Genomic DNA, 22,661 nt, shown 5'->3' on the forward strand with positions numbered 1-22,661 from the left:
AATGAAAGTGGGATTTGACCAGGATATTCTGGATAATTGAAAAAAGGGAGTGTTAATTCTGCAAAAGGTAGTTTTTGGGACCGGTGGCTGAGATACAGGATTACAGAGTAGTATCATCCAAAATGCCATGTAGAAGAATAACAAGAGAACAGACACAAAGCAGGAAACACTGGCACCTAAAATACTGTGAATAAATTAGAATTAGTGATTTAGTTGGAAAGAGAAGAGTAAAAGATGAGGTTTTGTGGGACATTGGAGCCCATGGGCAGATGATTTTCTATGGATATGCCCTAGAAAGTCTGGAGAGTAAGGAAACAGTGTGCCTGACTGTCAGTAGACATAAATGTATTAGAAAGTATAGGGGGAAATCTTATTTTAATTAAGTACAAGGGCTACTGAGTTAGTTATTACTTGTTCCCAACTGGACTGGGCACTTCATCAATAGCTACAATATTCCTGAAATTATAAACATAGTGCAGTACAGTACAGTAAGTAATATGGCTGCAGTTCACTAGTGTGGTATCAACATTGACCTCGCTAAGAGTGTGGAATATGTTCTTCCTCAGGCTGGCACTTGTGGACATCATTACATTCCTATAATTTAGGAAGATTGAAAAGGAAAGAGAATTAATTGTCTATGCAGAGAAAGTCCCTAATGTGGCATGTCAGACTCATGGACCTGATTATTGAAAATTTAACAGCAGTATTTTGGAGGAATGCTACTGCTCAGTGACTCAAGAAGAGAAAATAAAACATACTAACCTAAGTATTTTAAAGAATTATATTGACATTATTCTAAAAAGACAAGACTGTTGATAAGTTTACAGATATGAAACTGCAGGGGACACTCAGCATGTATAGGTGGAATCTATCTGGAAAAAAAAATGAATTTGTGTCTTGGATTAGCCAACACAGAGAATAGCTGCTTTGAATCAGCAGTAAGCCACTTATTGGAGATGTACAGGAAAATAGCTTACAAAATACTCAAAGAAGAGTATTCAAAACATCTTTGAATGTTTAGACTGGATCCCTAGTCTGCATGTATTTATTAAGAAATATAACCAGTAACCTGTAGAGAAGACGTACTACCTAGTATACCAAATGATCAAGGAAAACAAAAAAGAATGATAAAGTATACCAAACTCAGGCCCTGAGAAACTGGAGAAAAACTTTCTGGTATACAACAGATCTCTCAAGTCCAGGCCTTTCAGCAGGTAAATCTCGCTACTCACTCTTAGAGCAAGAAAAAGCCTACCATTAAGGGTTAATAGTTGAACAAAGCATAGTCTCCTGTAGGCACAAAAATCCTATTTGGTTGAGCAAATATACATGAAGCTTGTAACAGTGGATAAAAATAGCATGCATAACTTCAAGGTGAGATATGTATTCCAAATGTGGAATAGCCTTATTGTTGTCATATCACTACTGAAGGCTACGTGGTGAGTGTAAGAAAAAGGTTGCAGCTACCATAAGAACACCAAATATATCTGGACGTTGGTGAGCCTTCAAAGAAACCTCTTTGCTTGATTAAAATGGGCTGAAATTCATCCTCCTGTAAGGGATTTAAGGTTCATTGGCATAGTATTGATGCAAGTTGTTAAACGTCCTCATCTGCTTTCACAAGTATATTTGAAATATTTTCAAGTACCAATATGTACAAAAACACAAAAGGAAGGAAGGGAGGGAAAGGATATATACTATCAAAATTGCTTTTAAAATTACCCTCGGCAATTGCTCAGCTCAAGAATTACCTTGCACAGGTGTTTTTTCTAGATAAAAGGCTGGCACAGTGCACTAAATTTCTTGGTGAAAATACATTTAATAACTCAAAATATTTAGTAATTACTTCTAAGTTGTTAGGAATTCATTACTTATTACAAAAGTGATAAAATTTTAGAGAGGATAAGCTGAATCACTGTTCTAAGTGAAAGACTGAATTCAGTTCTGTTACAAAATTTCTGGTTACATTTCATAGTAAATTCAGAAAAGAGTTGCTAATATAGCTGTATCCCATATATAGAGAATATTGATATAGACAATCCCAAACTCTGAGGATGTTTATATAAACAACATAAGCAACATAACATCCATCTGTCTCTGGGATAATATTCTACAACAGCACATGAAGATGTCTTACTGAAGATCTAAATGATCTTGAGTAATCTAACCACGGTCAAAACATCATCGCAAATCTGGCCCAAATATAAACAGAGACTTGGTCATTCCAGCTAGGGAATCACAGTAGATGATGATGGCTTTATCCTTCTGCGCACACAATTGGTTACGGAAGTACACACTTCCTACTGAGTTATCCAGTTTCAGTTGACTACATATCTAATATGCTTGCATTGCCCCCATTACTGTGATATCTGAGCTCTTCAAACTTTCTTGATCCTGGTAATACTTGTGTAATGCAAGAAAGCGCTAACCAGAATTTTTACCAAGACAACAGCACATCTATGGTAGAGCAGTAAATTCAAGTCACTAGCTGGTGTCCCAGTTCTTAAGCCAACTTTCCATGATATGGTCTAAGTAAATTTAAACTCTCCATCCTAAAAATATCCTGCTTCCACTTTTAAGTGAAGTTTTGCAGCAAGAGAAGCTGGCAGTAATAAGCTTCTTTGCTGTTTATACATTATTTAACCAGGAAGATGTGACTGAGGGGGTGTTAAAAGTGACCTTGAAACTTCTTTGTGTATAATAAAAGTAAATTTTGTAATGTAGGCCTCTCAATTAACATAGGATATTGCAAAAGAAACACTGACTTCAATAACCTATGCTAGCCTAAATTGTTTATTTTGACAGTCACTCAAGAAAGTGATGTTTCAGCCATGACTGCTGACCTTCCTCAAGGTTTCTTCCAAATGAGTCAAAGCAAACTCTCCAAATACCTAGAAGAAATGCAATGTCAAAACAGTGTACTTCAGAATAACTGTCAACATGTATGACTAAATTAAATTAACCCAAACTGAAGATTAAATGCCGTTGTTCTGAAATGCATATCAATCTTTGTATTTATTGAGGGAACTGCACCAAGGTAACCTTGATAATTTCTGTGGATTTGGGGAGGAGGACACAAACATATGGCCCCTTAAAATCAGTGGTCAGCAGTCAGTGTTGGCCCATGGAAACAATGAAAAGCCAATATTGTATTAAATGAAACGTCAATAGTTTCAGTTTTAAGATTCAATGTCTGAGGTTTTGACAATGTTGAATACAACGGTTAACCATAAATCATGGTTTGGGGAAAGAAGCTCTACGTTCTAAAGCATCAGATCACCATAGCTATTTAACTGTAGTAGTGTTGTGGAGGTTTTTAATGGTTATCTCAGAATTTCTTTCTGCAGTTAGTAAGAGTGTCCAAAGACTGAGTGGTAGCCTGTAGGAAACAACTGCAGTGCATTTAGATTTTAAAAGTCAATCATGTTATTCAGATCACTTTCACTGGTCATAAAATAATTACAGTAAAGCAGGAATAAGTTCCACTGAAGACTAGACTACAGGGGTTACGATAGCTGCTATTTACAGAAGCAAAGCCTGAAAAGATTTTAGGTAGCTATTATTCATACCTACAATCATCTCAAACATTTAGGCTTCCTCAAGAGAGTTGGATTTGCACTGCTTAGCCCTGAGTTAGTTATATAAATCCAAACTATTTCTCATCTCTTTTAATTCAAATTCCTGGCAGTATAACTGTGAGAGTACATGTGTGCTTCTATATACACCATTTTTTAAATGATTTAACTGAAAATAGAAGACATTGCAAATTGAAAAAACAATACCTAGAACAGGCTGTTAATGGTGAGACAGACATCACTGTTTAGTACATGCAAAGCCAAGGCTGGGGGGTTTTTTTCTTTGATGTTTACAGATAGGTTTCTTGCTATTTAAACGCTCAGTAATTCTTCTTTTAAAGATCCAGTATCACTTAACATGCCAGGAAAAGTCCATGAGCCAAAATGCATCTTCGGGGAGGTGTTACGCTGCTCTGAATGGTTGACTGTTCCAACATTTAGAATCTATGATTCTGTCGTTAGATTACAGATGACGTTTAAACCTTCAGGATCTGTGAGGTTTTGAGGGTAAATTCAGTCCAGTTAAAAAAGAAGCTATTAGAAAATTTTAAGTGGTTTCTTTCCTTTGTTTCTCAATGGAGGCTGCTCTCATGTAAACTACTCCACAGGCTTTTCTTAACCTTCCTGGAGAACTGCAGCTCTAGGAAATGTTTGCATGCCACTGCAATCCATGCAGTTAAAGGAGCTAAATTATTCAGTGAAGCATCTTTTCCATACTTCAAATCTTGGCAAAGCCTGCTACTTAGAGGAAGAATGGACCATCACACTCTGATTCCAGTAGCTCCTCTTTCCTGTGGTTACTAGCAACTCTCTAGAAAAAGGCTTCTTCTTAGGTTTGCAATTTCTTATTAACTTAAATGGTTCTTAAGGTTTCCTTCCTTTCTTATTCTGCACTTTTCAACCATAACAAAGATACTGTACCAAACTTCCATTGCCCTTCCACAACTCTGTCTTGAGGAAAAAGGACTGAGAAACTCTTGCTGACCTTGTTCCACCACTGGAAGAGGGCTCTGGAGTGCTCATTTCACCTTCTCTCCAATGCTTCCACAAGGTAGCCTTCTTTGATGAGGAATTATGTTTGCACTTGTACTGCCTTCCTTTCAGCAATGGTTCTGTAGTCATTGTCAGATGCAAAGACCATTATTGTTTGACAAAGAATTTAAACTGTTCAACTCAAGTCTAAAATCTGGTCTTGTTTCAGTATCTGGGGAAATTTGTCAGGGGCTTACCTGATTTACTTAAATAGATTCAGATTCTTAGTCAGTAGTCTAAGTTCAAGACATGCTAAATACACTCTGAGCCAAGTTCATCAGTTGTAACTGAAATCTGAAGTCCTCGGGCTGATGCTCCTTGGTTACTTTTTAAGGTTTTTCATTCACAATGTGCTTCTTGTTTTCTGCAGTGTGTGCTCCATGATGTTATCATAAGTTTATCTTTATTGCATCACCTACTATTTCCTCCATGAAGAGGCAACACTTTGTAAGAAGTATTAGTGTAATACTGAAAATGCTTGTTCTTAAATAGTATTGAAAATCAGAGACAGCATACAGAGAAATATCAAATACAGTTAACTGGGTATTTTCAAAAGAGCAGGATAAGGAATATATATTTTTTCTGACAGAAGAAAAGATTTTTTCATAAATAAAGAAGATAATACACATGACAAAACTATGTCAGGGATCCTTTACTGCAGACAGCTGTATTTATTTCCTGGAAAGCATGGCTGCTGTTTTAACAATAACATCTAGTGCTTCATGCATATAATTTGAAGTAGGGTTGGGGAACGATAAGTATACCTCTCTTTGAGTCAATTTTAAAGATACTAAACTTCTGAAATAATTTTATTATTCCCATCTATTCCCAATACACAACACGTACATTTCCAAAGTGTTTTAATGTCACAGAGACACATCTTCTATGTCTTCCAGTCTGTGGCAGTACTTAGTCAAAAGTGCTTTGAATCCTCTCTAGTACCTCATTTTGCTTCACATTTACCCTAAATATAAACCAGCATATACACTGTGTCACAGCTTTCTTTGGACTTATATAGTTTCTGTTTATCAAATATGATACTAATCATATTAATTTGTTATAAATAAGCATATAATAGGTAATGTATTTTTCCCCTCACAGAACTGCACTCATGAGAGTTAAATTTGTCATTTCATTTTTTCCCATTCAATAGTCAGCATTAACAGAACTTCGATTCTCATCAAGGTAATTACTTTAAAAGAAGGCTCAGCAAAGTACTACTTCTTACTGGTTGGTTTCTCAGTTCCAGTCTACTTTTCTCTAAAACTCAGCTAGATCACATGCACTACTAAGCATCAGTTAGACCTCTGTAATTCTCTTTGGCAGAAAAGGCAGAGCCCAACTTATATATACAAAAATGCATGGAATTTACTCACCTCAGAACATAAGGTCAAACATCTGCTTACTGCAAGTATGGTATTTAAGCCTATTTGATCTTTATCTGAGGTGTAGGATTAAATGTTTGCATGTTTTAAGAGACACTCGTAAACTTAGCATTTGTAAAGCTGAGCTACTGAACTATTCCAAACAATGGGACAATTCCATGTTCCAAATTGACTTATGTAAAACAAAATAAATATGCCTGTTGTCATTACAGCAAAATTTTCATGTAAGAAAGTACACTGAAATCTTCAGCATTTTTTTCACAATTTAAATGCAAATTACTGACAGAAAATTCAACTTATGAAACCTGAAAGAATGAGCCACAGGGTGCATGGAATGTTCAGCAAACCCATCTAGTTCATGCCCCAAAAAGTCCCAATTACAATTTTTCTTTCCAGTAAAAGTGGAAAGAGAAGCAGGCTTAATCCAGACAAATTAGGGATGAATTTACTAGGAAATTGTAACAAGCCTATGAATCTCTGTATGGCCCCTTTGATTTGCAAACGAGTCGATTTGTATAATTGATCTGTACTTACCTCTTCCTTTTCTTTCTCTTCTTCCTTTCAATGTCTACTGTAATCAACATATTTTTTCCAAAACAGTTGTTTTTATTTTATACATGACATTGTACTACTTAAACTGGATATTGCATTATTTCCTCCATTTTCATTGGACATAAATATTGTAATTGTCATAAGCTTTTCTCTCTGTTTTCTCTTTGCTTCAACTGACATTATACTAGAGGAACTATACATTTTCATTGCATTCACTTGAGGGAACTGTTTTAATACCTTGCTTTGAGTCATCAGGATACAAATATTTTGATCTCTACTTAGTCTAACTCACGTGAATTAGATTAGTACTGCCATACCTTTCTGGGAAGGTTGGCTGTTTCATTTCTTTCTGTGCCAAGACAAGTTGCATTCCCAATACGTGGCAGAACTTTATTGCATACCTTCACAGAGTATACACAATGGAGAGGATGAGAGGGTGACTATGGCCTGGCTGCTAATGCAAAAAGAACGTATCTGCTATGCTCCTGGTCACTCTTTTTGTCAAGGACAGCTCTGCTTTTCCCCATCATGTGGCTAGGTTCATGTGCATGGCAAAAAGAACCATGGAAAATTTCCACATTCCTGGTTGCTCATGGAAAAAATAATTCAGGCTCTTCCCTGTATGCTCCTCCGTTGCCTCTGTCAAAGAAAAATACTAGAAGGAGTACTAGGAGTAGGCTCCCAGTTCCTACAGGGCGTAAGTTAGCATGCTGACTGTTGTTATATGGCCTTGGCCAGTTGTTATACGGCTGACGATTTCCTAAAAGGAGCAAGTTTGGTTTTTATTTCTGAAACACTAAATTACTTTTCATAGTTTGTGGACCACTCTGTGCTCATACTAGGGAGTACTACATACTGTGTATTTTTTTCCTACAGCACCAAGGAGTTCTACAAAGATACTGGTCATCTAACCTTTTGGAAACATGGGAAAAAAATACCGTGCCTGAAATTGTTACCTAGAAGGCCATTTTGTCAATTTTCATTTATTTTTTGACCACATAAAATAAATGAATGTCATTCTGAAGAAAATACAAATAGGATTGAGAAACATAGCAGGAAAAAAATGCTGAATAGGAATAGGCCTTGGAGAAGAGGACTGTCAGCATACCACAGGGCAAGCCTTATGGTGATGGGGGCTTGGCACTGCCATAAACTGCAAACATTTTCTATGCTAAGTAATTATGATGACATGAAGGTTGTGACAACTAAGAAAGCTTCACTGTTAGAAAGGATGGGATTACCATGGCATACCATGGCATATCATCTGAATTTAAGTCTTAGCAGACAAGAGCTTCCTTAAGTCAAGATGCAATACAACCCTTCTTTCTATTTGTGGACTAGAAATAAAGAATTGAAAAATCCCTTTTTTAAGTGGTATAGAAGTAAACTATAGAACTATAAAAGACGAGACTCTCCATCAAAGAGAAATCTGATGAAAAATAAACTGGACCTTGGAGCCAGGAGAATTACTTTCCTCCTACAGTTATTGCCATGAAACATAAGACGGAATCCTTGACATCCAAAATTTTGTAATACTTGACATCTCATGATCAGAGCAACAAGATATTCTCAATAAACACGTAGAAATTGAACACCTAATAATTTGCCATCTGAAATGAATGCAAGTTGATGGGGTGGCAGGGTGTTGCCCCATTACAATTCATTCTCTTGGGTTTTTTGCCTTTCTAGGATGTACTGTTTACTTTTCTCAGCCAGTGTATGAATGGCCGACAGATAATTATATAGGAGCCTTAACGAAGAGAAAAAAATTAACACTTGCCCACCTTCTGATCTGTGGAATTAAAGACTGCCTAGCTTACAATGTAAAGCTACAATGGCACAGCTCATGTGGGCAATAACAGCTTTGGTGTGACCTTCACAGCCTGAAGACAAGTGAGGGAAACTGTGCTGAAATAACCTTAAAAAGGCTGGAGTTCTGAAACAGACTAAATCAAATGAAGGAAAATACATCCAGAAGCACATGCTGCCTTCTACAGCAACAATGGCTGAATATAGAAGAAGCCTACATATGTATTTGTTAAAGTAAAACACCTTCTAATTTAAAATAATTAAGATGAAGCCTATTCAGTGGAATGCACAACGAACAAGTACTTAAAAGATAAATAAACCTCTAGTTTCATGCTATTTTGGTTTGTTAACATTTAAATAATTTCAATAGGAACTTAAAGCCTTTTTACATCACTTTAGCTATGGTTTAGCTACAAATGTTTTAGTTAGAATTACCAGACATTGCTATTATACCTTTCAGAAAAAAATGTAGGGTAGGTTATATATCTTCCTACCCTATTCCTTCCTTCCTATATTCCTTCCTACTCACCAAGGTGGAAAAAGATCATTTCTGTGATGCTGAGCCTAAGATTTTCTCAACTCAAATCCTTTAACAACTGTGCTGACTTCCAGAATCTTAGACAGTTCCTTACTTTCTACAGCCACCAAAAGAAATCAATGGAGGTGTCTGAAAAAGAAAAAAAATCATTACTATTGGAAGATAAAAGGAAAAAAAAAAAAAAAAAGCTTCTCTTTAACCCTTTCAGACCAAAACATTTTCAATTTGAAAAAAATGTGACCAGGCTTGCCTACTCCTATTGTCTCTTAAGCAAACCAATCCCCTTAAAGTTGTCTCACTTCTTGCTATGAGTAAACAGGAAGTTTTCATGATTTTCACTTCCTGTGAGCCTGTGCATTAACTCTTTATTTACCTTCCACTTTTTCTTCATTAAACCATTGTCAAAACAATTTTTGAGATCTAAAGAAAATTAAGAAAAATTCTGCCTCTAAGGTAAAAAAAAAAAAAAATTGAAAATTTGCCTTGATCCCAGTTTGACCTCTGTATTGATCTCTGACATTGTCCATGTAACACTAATACTCCATGCTCTTGTGATTCTCGTGACACGAGCACACATTTTCTAATGTTTCTGACAATAAAAAAAAAATAAATCAACATATCTTTTCAGTTGGTTTGTTAGCTATTTCAAGGTTATTTCAAGGATCCTTTTGTTTTCCCGATTTTTATGGGAAAAATGTATTAAAATTTATCATGTGCTGTTTTATCAAACTGTTTATTTTTGTATCAGGGCAGTGAAAAACAAGGTTATTTGCAAGGAAAAACAGGGTGCAATGATAACAGTGGCAAAGGCCATTAGTAAATAAACAGGGATAAAGCAGAGGTCATGTAAATATTTCCACGGGTGCAAAAACCTAAAATATGAGTACAGCTGCGAAACTGAAGAACTATACTTTTACTTTTTGTTGCACTGGCTTGAAAATGTAGTCTCAAGATTGTATTTTGAAAACAAAAAATGGTATTAAACTGATGTTTTCGTTCCCCAAAAATTATTTGTCAATGTAGTTGATCTAAATAAAACATTAAATAACTATAGTGATTGGAGAAACACGGTGTCTTTCTCCGTAATGCATAAAAGAATGCATTACTTTTATTTTTAGTGTTCAGCTAATAGCATTTATCTATATAAATAGTGTTCAGCTATAGTTAGAACTATATAGTTTACTATATAGTTAGAACTATATAGTTTATATACTGTATAGTTAGAACTATATAGTTTATATAGATACTATATCTATATAAATAGTGTTCAGCTATAGCTTTAGTGTTCAGCTATATAGCATTTTTTTAATAGCATTATACCTACACCAGAGGTGTCGCCCAGGTCAGAAGAACGTACCTCTCGTATTAGTACCTCTCGTATTAACACCTCTCGTAGTAACACCACGTACTTAACTTCCACAAGGAAGAGAAGATGGGTTATAGTTGTGGGTGACTCCCTTCTGAAGGGAACCGAGGGTCCGATATGCCGGACGGACCCTCCTCTTAGGGAAGTCTGCTGCCTCCCTGGGGCCCGGGTGAAGGATGTCACGAGGATACTCCCTAGCCCGGTACGGCCCTCCGACTATTACCCCCTACTGCTCTTCCATGTGGGGGGCGATGAAGCTGCAACACGAAGTCCTAGGGCAATCAAAAGAGACTTCAGGGCCTTGGGACAGCTAGTAAGAGACTCCAGAGCACAGGTTATTTTCTCCTCTCTCCTTCCAGTTGTGGGCAGCGACACTAGAAGGAACAGAGACACCCAATCTATTAATGCATGGCTCCATGGCTGGTGTCATCGCCTCGGTTTTGGTTTTTTTGACAACGGGATGGCCTACACAGCACCGGGTTTGCTGGCGTCTGATGGGATTCATCTTTCTCAAAGGGGAAAGAGAATCTTCGCTCAGGAACTTGCGGGGCTCATCGAGCTTTAAACTAGACTCGAAGGGGGCGGGGGATAATATCAGGCTTGCCCGAGGGAAGCTGAGGGACAACGTGCCATGGTTAGATGGAGCGGGCGCCAGCGAGGGCACTCGGCCTGTGTCTCTGAGATGTGTGGGGTATGCTGGGGCACAGCCGAAGTCGAACAGAGTTGAGCTAGGGGATACTGAGGCAATAGGAGCCAAGAGGGAAACGCCAGAGAAACGCCTCAAAGCACACAAGGGGTGTTCTTCTATGAAGAAAACACGGGTGACAGCCCAGCTGAAGTGCCTCTACACCAATGCACGCAGCATGGGCAACAAGCAGGAGGAGCTGGGAGCCATTGTACATCAGGAAAACTATGATATGGTGGCCATCACAGAAACATGGTGGGATGACTCGCAGAACTGGAGTGCGGCGATGGATGGCTATAAACTCTTCAGGAGGGATAGGTGCGGCAGGAGAGGTGGTGGAGTAGCCCTATACGTCAGGGAGTGTCTGGATAGTTTAGAGCTCGATGATGGTGATGATAGGGTGGAGTGTCTATGGGTAAGAATCACGGGAAAGGCCAACAAGGCAGATATCATGGTGGGAGTCTGTTACAGACCCCCCAACCAGGATGAGGAGACTGACGAACTATTCTATAAGCAGCTGGGAGAAGCATCACGATCGCTAGCCCTTGTTCTTGTGGGGGACTTCAACCTGCCGGATGTCTGCTGGAAATACAATACAGCAGAGAGGAAACAGTCTAGGAGGTTCCTGGAGTGTGTGGCAGATAACTTCCTGACACAGCTGGCGAGGGAGCCAACGAGGGAAGGTGCCCCGCTGGACCTCTTGTTCACGAACAGAGAAGGACTTGTGAGCCATGTGATGGTTGGAGGCCGTCTTGGGCAGAGTGATCACGAAATGATAGAGTTTTTGATACGTGGAGAAGCAGCGAGGGGGGTCAGCAAAACTGCCACCTTAGACTTCCGGAGGGCAGACTTTGGTCTGTGTAGGAGACTGGTTGAGAGAGTCCCCTGGGAGGCAGCCCTTATGGGCAAAGGGGTCCAGGAAGGCTGGACATTCTTTAAGGAGGAAGTCCTAAAGGCACAAGAGCGGGCTGTCCCCAGGTGCCGAAAGACGAGCCGGCGGGGAAGAAGACCGGCCTGGCTGACTAGAGAGCTCTGGCTCGAACTCAGGAAAAAGAGGAGAGTCTATGAGCTCTGGAAGAAGGGGCAGGCAACTCAGGAGGACTACAAAGGTGTAGCAAGGCTGTGCAGGGAGAAAATTAGAAGGGCCAAAGCTGAGCTAGAGCTCAATCTGGCTGCTGCTGTAAAAGACAACAAAAAATACTTCTTCAAATACATTAGTAGCAAAAGGAGAGGTAAGGAGAATCTCCAGCCCCTAGTAGATGGGGGAGGGAACACAGTGATCAAAGATGAGGAAAAGGCTGAGGTACTTAATGCCTTCTTTGCCTCAGTCTTTAATAGCAGGGCCAATTGTTCTATGGGTACCCAGCCCCCTGACTTGGAAGATAGGGACGGGGACCAGAATGCAGCCCCCATAATCCAGGGGAAATTGGTTAGTGACCTGCTGCACCACTTAGACACTCACAAGTCTATGGGGCCTGATGAGATCCACCCGAGAGTACTGAAGGAACTGGCAGATGTGCTCACCAAGCCCCTTTCCATCATTTACCAGCAGTCTTGGCTAACTGGGGAGGTCCCTGCTGACTGGAGATTAGCTAATGTGACGCCCATCTTCAAGAAGGGCCAGAAGGAGGACCCAGGGAACTACAGGCCTGTCAGCCTGACCTCGGTGCCGGGGAAGCTGATGGAGCAGATCATCCTGAGTGCTATAACACAGCATGTAGAGAATAACCAAGGGATCAAGCCCAGCCAGCATGGGTTCAGGAAAGGCAGGTCCTGCTTGACCAACCTGATCTCCTTCTACGACAAGGTGACCCGCTTAGTGGATGAGGGAAAGGCTGTGGATGTTGTCTATCTAGACTTCAGTAAAGCCTTTGACACCATTTCCCACAGCATTCTCCTGGAGAAACTGGCTGCTCATGGCTTGGACGGGTGTACTCTTCCCTGGGTAAAGAACTGGCTGGATGGCTGGGCCCAAAGAGTGGTAGTGAATGGAGTTTACTCCAGTTGGCGGCCGGTCACAAGTGGTGTTCCCCAGGGCTCTGTGTTGGGGCCAGTTCTGTTTAATATCTTTATCAATGATCTGGATGAAGGGATCGAGTGCACCCTCAGTAAGTTTGCAGATGACATCAAGTTGTGCGGGAGTGTTGATCTGCTTGAGGGTAGGAAGGCTCTGCAGAGGGACCTGGACAGGCTGGATCAATGGGCCGAGGTCAATTGTATGAGGTTTAACAAGGCCAAGTGCAAGGTCCTGCACTTGGGCCACAGCAACCCCATGCAACGCTACAGGCTTGGGGAAGAGTGGCTGGAAAGCTGCCCGGCAGAAAAGGACCTGGGGGTGTTGGTTGACAACCGGCTGCATATGAGCCAGCAGTGTGCCCAGGTGGCCAAGAAAGCCAATGGCATCCTGGCTTGTATCAAAAACAGTGTGGCCAGCAGGACTAGGGAAGTGATTGTTCTCCTGTACTCGGCACTGGTGAGGCCGCACTTCGAATACTGTGTTCAGTTTTGGGCCCCCCACTACAAGAGAGACGTTGAGGTGCTGGAGCGTGTCCAGAGAAGGGCAACGAAGCTGGTGAAGGGTCTGGAGCACAAGTCTTATGAGGGGCGGCTGAGGGAACTGGGGTTGTTTAGCCTGGAGAAGCGGAGGCTGAGGGGAGACCTTATCGCTCTCTACAACTACCTGAAAGGAGGTTGTAGAGAGGTGGGGGTCAGTCTCTTCTCCCAGGTAACAAGTGGTAGGACAAGAGGAAATAGCCTCAAGTCGCGCCAGGGGAGGTTTAGACTGGATATTAGGAAATTTTTCTTCACTGAAAGGGTTATCAAGCATTGAAGGAGCCTGCCCAGGGAAGTGGTTGAGTCACCATCCCTGGAGGTATTTAAAAGAGGTTTGGATGAGATGCTTAGGGACATGGTATAGTGGTGGTCTTGGTAGCGTTAGGTTTACGGTTGGACTCGATGATCTTAAAGGTCTTTTCCAACCTATACAATTCTGTGATTCTGTGATTTAACTAAGGCCATTAGTTAAATACTACACTATTCTAAACAAAGGTTTTGATGAAAAAGAAACCAATTTCCAAACTTTTCTCACCAGATCAAAAGGAACAATGAAACTTAGCTTAGGTCTGTTGAAAATATATTAATTGGCCTTTAGTAAAATTGATGTATTTCTGAAAGCAAAACAGAGGCTACAGAAATTGTGGGAAAACAGCCCCTGCACATACATTCCAGCTGTTAGCTGAAATCCTAGCCAAAGCTGCCTGTACTAGGACTCTCAGAGCCCAAGTCACCTGTCCCTCATAGGCATGTATTTCTAGGTACTCTGCTCAGAAGCCCAGTCTCCAGCTTCCTGCTTCTCCACTCCAAATTTTTAATTTCTCAGCTCTTTGCCCCTAAACCCCCTGGTCTTCCAGTCCTTTTATCCAACTTTTCACTGGAGGTATTTCTTCTCCTATTGCCCTAAATCCTCTCATTCCAATCCCCAACTTCTCCCAGCCAAGAGACACCTACTCCTTCTATTCCCTGCACTCACTCTCCTCATACCTGAGTGGGAACGTCTAAGCATTTTCATTTCTTTGCTCCACAACACCCATCCCAGAATCCAGCAGATACCTGCTGCTCTGCCCCTCCTCATCCTGTTGTTCTCTGCGTACACAGCCTCTGCTGGGCCACACTCTGGGCCTAAATGGTGTAAAAAAAGAGATTCTAATATGACTGCTATGTCATGAATTACATACCTAGTAAACCAGTCAGAGTTTAAAGGTTTACGTCATTCAAATTTTAAGCCATACTCAATTTCATGAAGGCAAAAATTAAAAAAGCAGTGTAAGATAAGCCTGTATTCCAGCTCCACAAGTGAGAATCCTATTATGAAGCCTAAGACATGAAGGACTGGGAATTAAAAGACTAATTTGCTTCATTCTTTCTGTGCAAACAAGAAATCTGCATTAAATCACCCATTCAAAATAGACAACAATCTGTCAGATTGACCTGAAGAGGGGAACACAGATTCCTATCCACAGGAGGTAAAGAGACCAAATGCATCTGAGCCCTTCCTGATGCTTCCAAAAGCCCCTGTCACAAAATGAAACCGAACACAAGCAATAAATGAGAACCTTGCACTGCCAAAATCAAGTATCCCAAGCCCTGTAACTGGAGGGAAAAATGGAATTTCATCACTGGACTCAGCTATAAAGTCCAGGGTGTGGGTTGGAGCACTTCATGTAAGACCCAGTCAGCAATGAGCAGGTCAGAAACCAAAAGGGAATTTCAGAATTTCTTTGAGAAAGGTTGCATCAACAAATTTCAATGTTAAGGACAAAAAAATACAACAAGCAACTTCAACAGCTCTCTGGCTGCAAGTGAGAACTGTTCCCACATCTCAAGGACATACCTGAGCATACAAGATGATTTCATTAACAGACCGAACAAATGATGTGCCAATTTTGCAAGAGAATGCTAAAAAAAAAAAAAATACTGTGCCATCTAACGCTCATTAAAGACAAATTAAAAAAAAAAAAATTAAAAATCCAGTGTGGGTGGTGGTTGTGATAATTCACTATGAAAATGAAAGATCCATAATTTCACCACAGACAACATGAAAAGTCAGTAAATACCACTGCTTGATGCTGCACATCAAAGACATTACATGGGCTTCTACCATTACTTCAGTTTACAAGTTTGGGACAAGTAAAAGTGTTATGAACCTAAAACCAAAGTACTAGACTGTTAAAATCCTAGATTGGAAGGAGGAGGTACTACACTGATCACTTGACAAATCTTTCTCTATGCCATTAATATAATGATCATTTTATGATAATTTCAGGGGATTTATCAATAGGCCGGATTGTCTCTATAGTCCCTAATCTTAATATCTAAAAGGGATTCTATGATGGAATTTATAAGACCTCAAAATATCCTAGATCTTCTATAAATAAAGGAAAAACTAGGATGGCTAACAAGGGGCTGTTCACTTTTTATGCTTAACAGGTACCTAGAAATTCTCTTTCCAAAGGCAGATCTTCACTGAGATTTATATACATTTGACTGTCTTCCTGCAGGATCTGCTCTGCGTATTTCCACATGAGGTGGGGTCCCATTCTCAATGTTTATAATAATTAAAATATGCTGTATGTTGCCTTGTTGCTTACATAAAACACAAATCCAATCTAAAAATTATTAAATAAAATTCACAAATAAGATAAATTGTAGCATATAATTAATGTTCAGAAAAAGTACATACAGACAGATTAAATGCCAGACACTAGAAAATAACATTTCCTATTCAGCATCTGTATAAATAATTTAACAGCACAAAGGAATGATTTACAAATTGTAAGCTAAACTGAAGAGCGGGTAGAGATTGACTTCTAACAGTTAAATGATAGTACAGTGCAAATTATAATTAAAGTGTGGTTGTATTCACATGTTGTGCTAGGGTTCTGCTTTTGTGGTTTAGTTTCCATTAAAAATTCCTGTCTGATGCTTTGCTCTGCAGAGTATCTAGAGCTTTGGATGCCTCCATGGCTCCTTCCTAAACAGTACTATTAGTGGTAAGGATCCTGCAAACCCTAAGGTTTTGCTATAAACCCAAAGTGAGTCTGCATACTGGTAGATGACAGAAATTTAGGGGAAAACTGAGTGCCACAGAAAAAAAGAGCAAATGCTAGTTTTCTCAAGTGTATCAAATTAATCAGAATATAATCCCGATACTGTCATCTTAATAAAATATTTCATTATATTTCTAAAGAGCATGTTATATAAAATCACTAACAGATAACATGCATTATTCAAGAGAACATTAACAAAAAAACAAAAGCAAAGCAACCCTCTGCAAGCCTTATGATTCAATATTGAATAACGACTGCTTCTTTTCTATCTTCTGGCTAATAATTTTTTCAATAAGTGAGACTGAGTCCATGGTAGCCTTCTATGAAAGTATTAATGCTTAACAAAAGAAGATATTCATTTGTCTGGAAAACAGAAAGTTAGACAGGTGAGAGGTAAAAATTAAAAAAAAATACAATACCTATTTACTTACAAGCCTCTTAATAGCATTTAAACAAATGTATGTTAAACATAACTTGGAGGAAAATCAATTTTGCATTAATCTCTAGTTGGAGGCATCTAAGATTTGCAGAATGGCTGATAACATTCAGTAACTCAGGCATATGATCTCTTATCCAGAAGCGAATTGGCTTGTATTTACCATGGGATAGCATAAGCAACAAATCCTTGCATGTTATCCTTGCAAGCCTCTACCAAACACTGACTCCATAAATATCCCAACAGCAGCATCACAAGCGACTGAAATACTCCACAGTTGTGCACATGCAAAACTTCTCAAGCCCTGCCAGCTGCCTGGCAAACCAGAAGTCTGGCTATCTCTTCACTGTGCAGCTGCTGACCCAAGCCGAGCAGCCACTGAGCCAGTCAGCAGGGCATAGCCCTGCTGCGTGGGTCACCTGCAAGTTGGTTACCTCTGTGTCTTACCAGGCTGCCAGAGCAGAAAAAGGTAGGGCTGCCTTCTCTCTGAACTGTCAGTCACATCAGCAGGCTGTTAGATGGCTAAGCAACAGTGTTAAAGACACCCACCCATTTCACTGGAAATTCTGCAGTGTCTGTATTTTCTCCCCGTCAGCAATCTGCACTTTTACAAAATGGAAATTCCCTTTTCTGATCAGATTTAATTCAATCATGTCAGGCCAATTTTGCTTGTGTCAAACCTGAAGTCTAGAAGATCACATAAACTGGAAACTAAGAGACCAAATCCCATCGGTGAGGTAAATAGAATCATAGAATCATAGAATCACAGAATGCTTTGGATTGGAACGGACCTTTACAGGTCATCTAGTCCAACCCCCCTGCAATGAGCAAGGACATCTTCAACTAGATCAGGTTGCTCAGAGCCCCGTCCAACCTGACCTTGACTGTTTCCAGGGACGGGGCATCTACCACCTCTCTGGGCAACCTGTTCCAGTGTTTCACCACCCTCACTGTAAAAAATTTATTCCTTACATCTAGTCTGAATCTACCTTCTTTTAGTTTAAAACCATTAGCCCTTGTGCTATCGCTACAGGCCCTATTAAAAAGTCTGTCCCCATCAAATACACTTGAAACTTAAAACCCTGGGATGTTAAGGAGAGATTGACAAGGCTTGACCAGCCATCAGAGTAATACCCTTTCTGGCTCAACCATGTAGGAATCCCTGATAGTACCAACGGAGACTTGGAGCACATCATGAGTGACTGCAGGGCTCTGGAGGAGAAGGTGAAGGACACAGAGGCCCACACAGTTCTCCTTCATATTTCCCAATACAGCCAAGGGAGAGGGTCCTGTAGGAGAGGAGACTGAGTCAATACCTGTCTGCATGACTGGTGTAACAGAATGGGCTTTAGCCTTCACAACCATGGGACCCTCTTTGAGAAGTGAGGACCGCTGGGCAGAGGTGGGATCCATCTGGCAAAGCTGTCAAAAAGCATACAAATGCATTTCAAAGCACACAAAAGCATACTTTGTGTGGCCGTGGGAGAAGAATGGATTTGCCTGAAAGCTAATACGGAAAAATTAAAGCTTAGCCACTCCAGTTTCCCAATTCAGCAGACGACTCTGATAGTGCCCAAACAAGAGAGGGTCCAAGAGCGGGTTAGTGGGGGCAGAGCTGCCCCATCTCTATTAGCAGCAACCTTCACTTGTACTGGATGAAATCTTATCTGCTTATGGCCTGGTTTCCTGCAGCTTTGTTTCCTGTGGTTGAGGTTACACAAACCCATGTGAACAGCGTGAACACCAGCTGAAGGTCTTACCTGCAGAGGGAGCACTTAGGAAGACTTGTTTTAGTGTGAATTCTGGATTGGGTTTAACAGCTGACCTCAACTGCAGCTCTTCCTTCACCCAACGTACTCCACTCCATCCAGATGCCAGTTTTCATGATCATTACTGGGACAGGGAACATAGAGGCAGACTCCTACCCACGCAGCTATGTGAAAGCGGAAGCCCAACTTTCATAGGAAACAAGGCAAAAGCCTGGTTTTCTGTGAAAGCTCATTCTGGATAGGAATTGTTAATTAACAAAAATTTCCATCGAAACTTCACTTCTTGTACATAAAATAATGGAGAAGTGGCTTTCTTCCGTGTGCGATGCGTTTTTAAACTAGGAGAAAATTTCATATGCCGCTTTCCAATGCTCTGTTCTGTCTAGGCAAGAGCTATTCAGTATTTTCATGAACAACCTGGGTAACAAAATGTCTGAGATGGAATAAAAAGAAAAAAATCAAATACGTTTGACAAACTGAGTGGCCCTGATCAAAATTGCTGAAATTTAGCAAAGGGAAAAACGCTGCTTAATAAGGAGATACCAAACATATAGATACATTTGGGTAGTAACCATCTAGAATAAGGATCTAAGATGAAAAATAAAATTCAGATGCTGTTGGAAAAAAAAAGAAAAAAATCACATTCAGAGAGGAGCAGGTTTGGAGATACTCATATGACTTTGTTTTGAGGTGATGAGGCTGGTGTTACAGACACATGAGAACTGCTATTTTGGACTCTACACTTTACAAATAATGTTGAGAAACTGGGAGAAGTACGGAGAAGAAAAAAAAAGAGGAGAAAAATGACTGACAAGGGAACATGGAAAATGTGAATTTTTCACGTGCAAAAGGTAGATATAAATGTCTATAATATATAAAGGAGCTGCTTTCTCTTTATAGTAATCTTTTTTTTTTGCATGTCCACAGGGAAGAGGACAATATAAAAAATAAGCTTAATCTTGGGTTTCAGGTCTTGAAATATGGAAGCAGGATTTGACACAATCAGCTTTATTGAAGGTTTTTATGAGTAAGTTAGACGCACACCTGTTAGAAGCGGTGTAAGTCAATGTTGTCCAAGTTGTTGACTTGACGCACCACAAATGAAAATCTTTATAAAGTTAAAAGCTACCAGACTGGTACAGCCAGAAAGGTAGACCTGTGAATTCATATGAAGAAAATGCCAATGGCTCCTCAACAGTTCCACCAATTCACAGTCAACAAACAGCTGAGCTGAAGGGCACCCCACAGCATCATCAGCCTTAGCACCTGACTGGAGAGTCCTACCACATCACCATTACCAGGCATCTGACGTAGCCTCGGCATGAAACTGACCCCTGAGCCAAGCTACCTTTAACTGCTCCAGGGCCAAAGGTCTGGCTACATGGGACACTTCGTAGGCTAAGGAAGACCTTGACATTTCTTCCAATTCACCAGTCCCGTGTGAACCCTAAGTAGAAAGTCCTAAACAGCAGCTGTGAACTTAGGCTACCTTCCTGGCTCGTTGCTTCCAGTTTGAAGAGGAAAGACAGAAACAGAAAGGAAAAAAAGCCCTTTCCATGCCAGAATTCAAGTTTGATGATGAAAATAAACTTGTACAGAATGGCTTGCTAGTGTTCATGCTTAAAGGCTTCTCTAGCTCAGAGCTGGCTTTGCAGCCTTAGATCAAGCTTTTTTCCCTGGATCCTCTCAGCCAGAAACACCATAAATACTTCAAACGGCAGCATTGGGTTTTTGTCCACAAACCGTCACCCATCCTCGTACTTCAGCACCCCTGACCATGGTGCAAACCAGGAGCTCAGCAGCGCCTAACAAAGCCCAGCTGCCGCCATTCTCCTCTTCCCAGCCTCTCCCCGCAAGGCAACCTTCTCCCCCCGCGGAGCCGCTCGGGGGTCACCGCGGGGGAGACGCCACGGCGCCCGCCGCCACGACACCCCTCCGACGAGACGCCGGCCTCCCGGGTCGGAGCACCCTCTCACTTATTCCTCCCACGAAGGCGAAGGGAAAATAGCGGCCCCAGACCCCAACACCCGTTAGAGCAGGCGAGAGAGCACGATCATCCCCAGCAACCCCCCGCCCGGCGAAGACCCCAACGGCTCCCAGCCGCCGCCTTCCCTCAGACCCAACGGGCGACGGGGCGGGGCGGGCGGCGGACCCCGCCCCCACGCCGGCGGGAGGCGGGAGGCGGCCGCGCGCGCCGGGCCAGCGGCTACCTCAGCACTTCCGGGTCGGGGGCGGGGCGGAGCGAGGAGGTGGGTGCGTGACGTTGCCGGAGGGGTCCGGGGCCGCTCGGCGCCTGTTATTGTTCTCGCCGCCCGCTCTTCCCGCCGCCGCGTCTGCCTTCCCCGGCGCCTTGGGGAGCGGCGGGAGGGTAGCAGCGACCGAGCGAGCCCGCCGGCGCAGGGGCGGAGGTAGGAGCGAGCGAGCGGTGCCCGTGGAGGCGCCCGGCGGGAGCGGGCCGCCGCCCGGTGGCCGTTAACCGTTTCCACCTCTCCGCAGCGCGAGCCCTGACAGCGGGGGCGGGGGGAGAGCGCGCGCGTCACGAAGGAGCGAGCGAGAGCCGGAGCGCCGGGGACCGGGCGGCCATGGCCTACGCGTATCTCTTCAAGTATATCATCATCGGGGACACAGGTAAGCGGCGGGGGCGGGGAGGCGAGGCCGCCCCGGGAGCGGGGGGCGGGCGGAGCGGCGAGCGCGGCCCGGCTGCCCGCTCCCATTTCCGCAGTGCTGGCGTCGTCGACGTGGTGGCTCTGCGCGAAGAGGCGGCTCCCCCCGCCTCTGCGCTGGGCCCCGCCCGGGGCCTCGGCCTGCCTCTCGGCAGCTCCGCGCCCGGCGGCCTTGGGCCCCGCACCAGGCCTGGATGCCTGACAGCCGCCTCCGGGCCTGCCTGACAGGCCGCGGGGCAGGTCGGGCTGTGTCACGCCCCTGGCTGCGGCATCTGAGCGGGGGAGGGGGGAGGAAGAAGGCGCTGTCACTGCAAAACTTGTACCTGGGTAGTGCCCCTTATTTGCATCCCCACGGCAATGAGGCCTGAGAGGTGCCACATGCCACCCCGCAGTTTTGCGGTGAGGCCGAGACTACCGCTGTGAGGTACCTTCAGCTCAGGCCACAAGGATGCCCTTTCCAGCCCCGGCTGGAGGTGCTGTAGCAAACTGTTAAAGTGTCGAGACATGCTGTCAAAGGAAAATTAAAAGCCCTGGCTCCTCCCTGCTAATTTACAGGGACTATTATTTTTTTGTTTGTTTTGACTACTGCTTTTGCAGATGCTTCAAGTTGCTTCTGTGGCCTCTTCCCTTCCTCACCCATTTGCTTGCCACTTTTTAAAAACTTGCTCCATTCTGTTTGTCATTGGCTGCTCTATAACAAATAATAACGCTTATGAATGCTGCAGGCATAACCATATGGTGATAGGAATTGATGTTTGAAGCTCCTTTGCCAATATATTCTATGCTTCCTCAGCATAGTCTGGATATAAGTAGCATACTTTCATCAAACTGTTGTCAGGACAAGGTAACTAACATAGTTAACTATTGCACCTGTGTATTGTGCATCATTCTTCTTGTTTTCCTCATACCTGAATAAATGCCTTCTTTAATAAGTTTGATGATACACCTGTCATTTTACATGCTATTCTAAGGATACCTGCATAATTGTACTTCATACCTATGAACCAAATTATCTCTTGCTAGAGTATAATTATACACTACACTTGCATTACACGTGAGGTTGTTAAATACACTGGATGCAACTACTATGTGATTTTATTTTTTTTAACCCTACATTTAAACTCTGGAAGCTTTTTTAGACTACTGCAGTAGCAGCTGTAGTACAAATTAATCTTAAGAAATATATCACAGCTGTAATGACTGCATTAGAAGCATTATGCCGTAGATGATAAGCGAAAACTCTCA

At 42.1% G+C, this 22,661-nt stretch overlaps 1 protein-coding gene across 2 annotated transcripts in view; it reads left to right on the forward strand.

Moving 5' to 3' along the window:
* Positions 1 to 20,982: 20,982 nt before the first annotated feature.
* Positions 20,983 to 22,661, forward strand: part of RAB2A (RAB2A, member RAS oncogene family) — a 44,858-nt gene continuing 43,179 nt past the window's right edge. The window contains exons 1-2 of one of the 2 annotated variants that reach the window (XM_075494707.1): positions 20,983 to 21,161; positions 21,250 to 21,381. In XM_075494707.1, the coding sequence (XP_075350822.1) occupies positions 21,336 to 21,381 (46 nt within the window). In that variant the 5' untranslated portion in view covers positions 20,983 to 21,161; positions 21,250 to 21,335. Of the gene's footprint in view, positions 21,382 to 22,661 lie in introns of both variants that reach the window. The other variant, XM_075494706.1, reaches the window with a different exon arrangement.

The sequence above is a fragment of the Mycteria americana genome, chromosome 2 (assembly GCF_035582795.1).
Source record: "Mycteria americana isolate JAX WOST 10 ecotype Jacksonville Zoo and Gardens chromosome 2, USCA_MyAme_1.0, whole genome shotgun sequence".
NCBI classification, from domain to species: Eukaryota; Metazoa; Chordata; class Aves; order Ciconiiformes; family Ciconiidae; genus Mycteria; species Mycteria americana.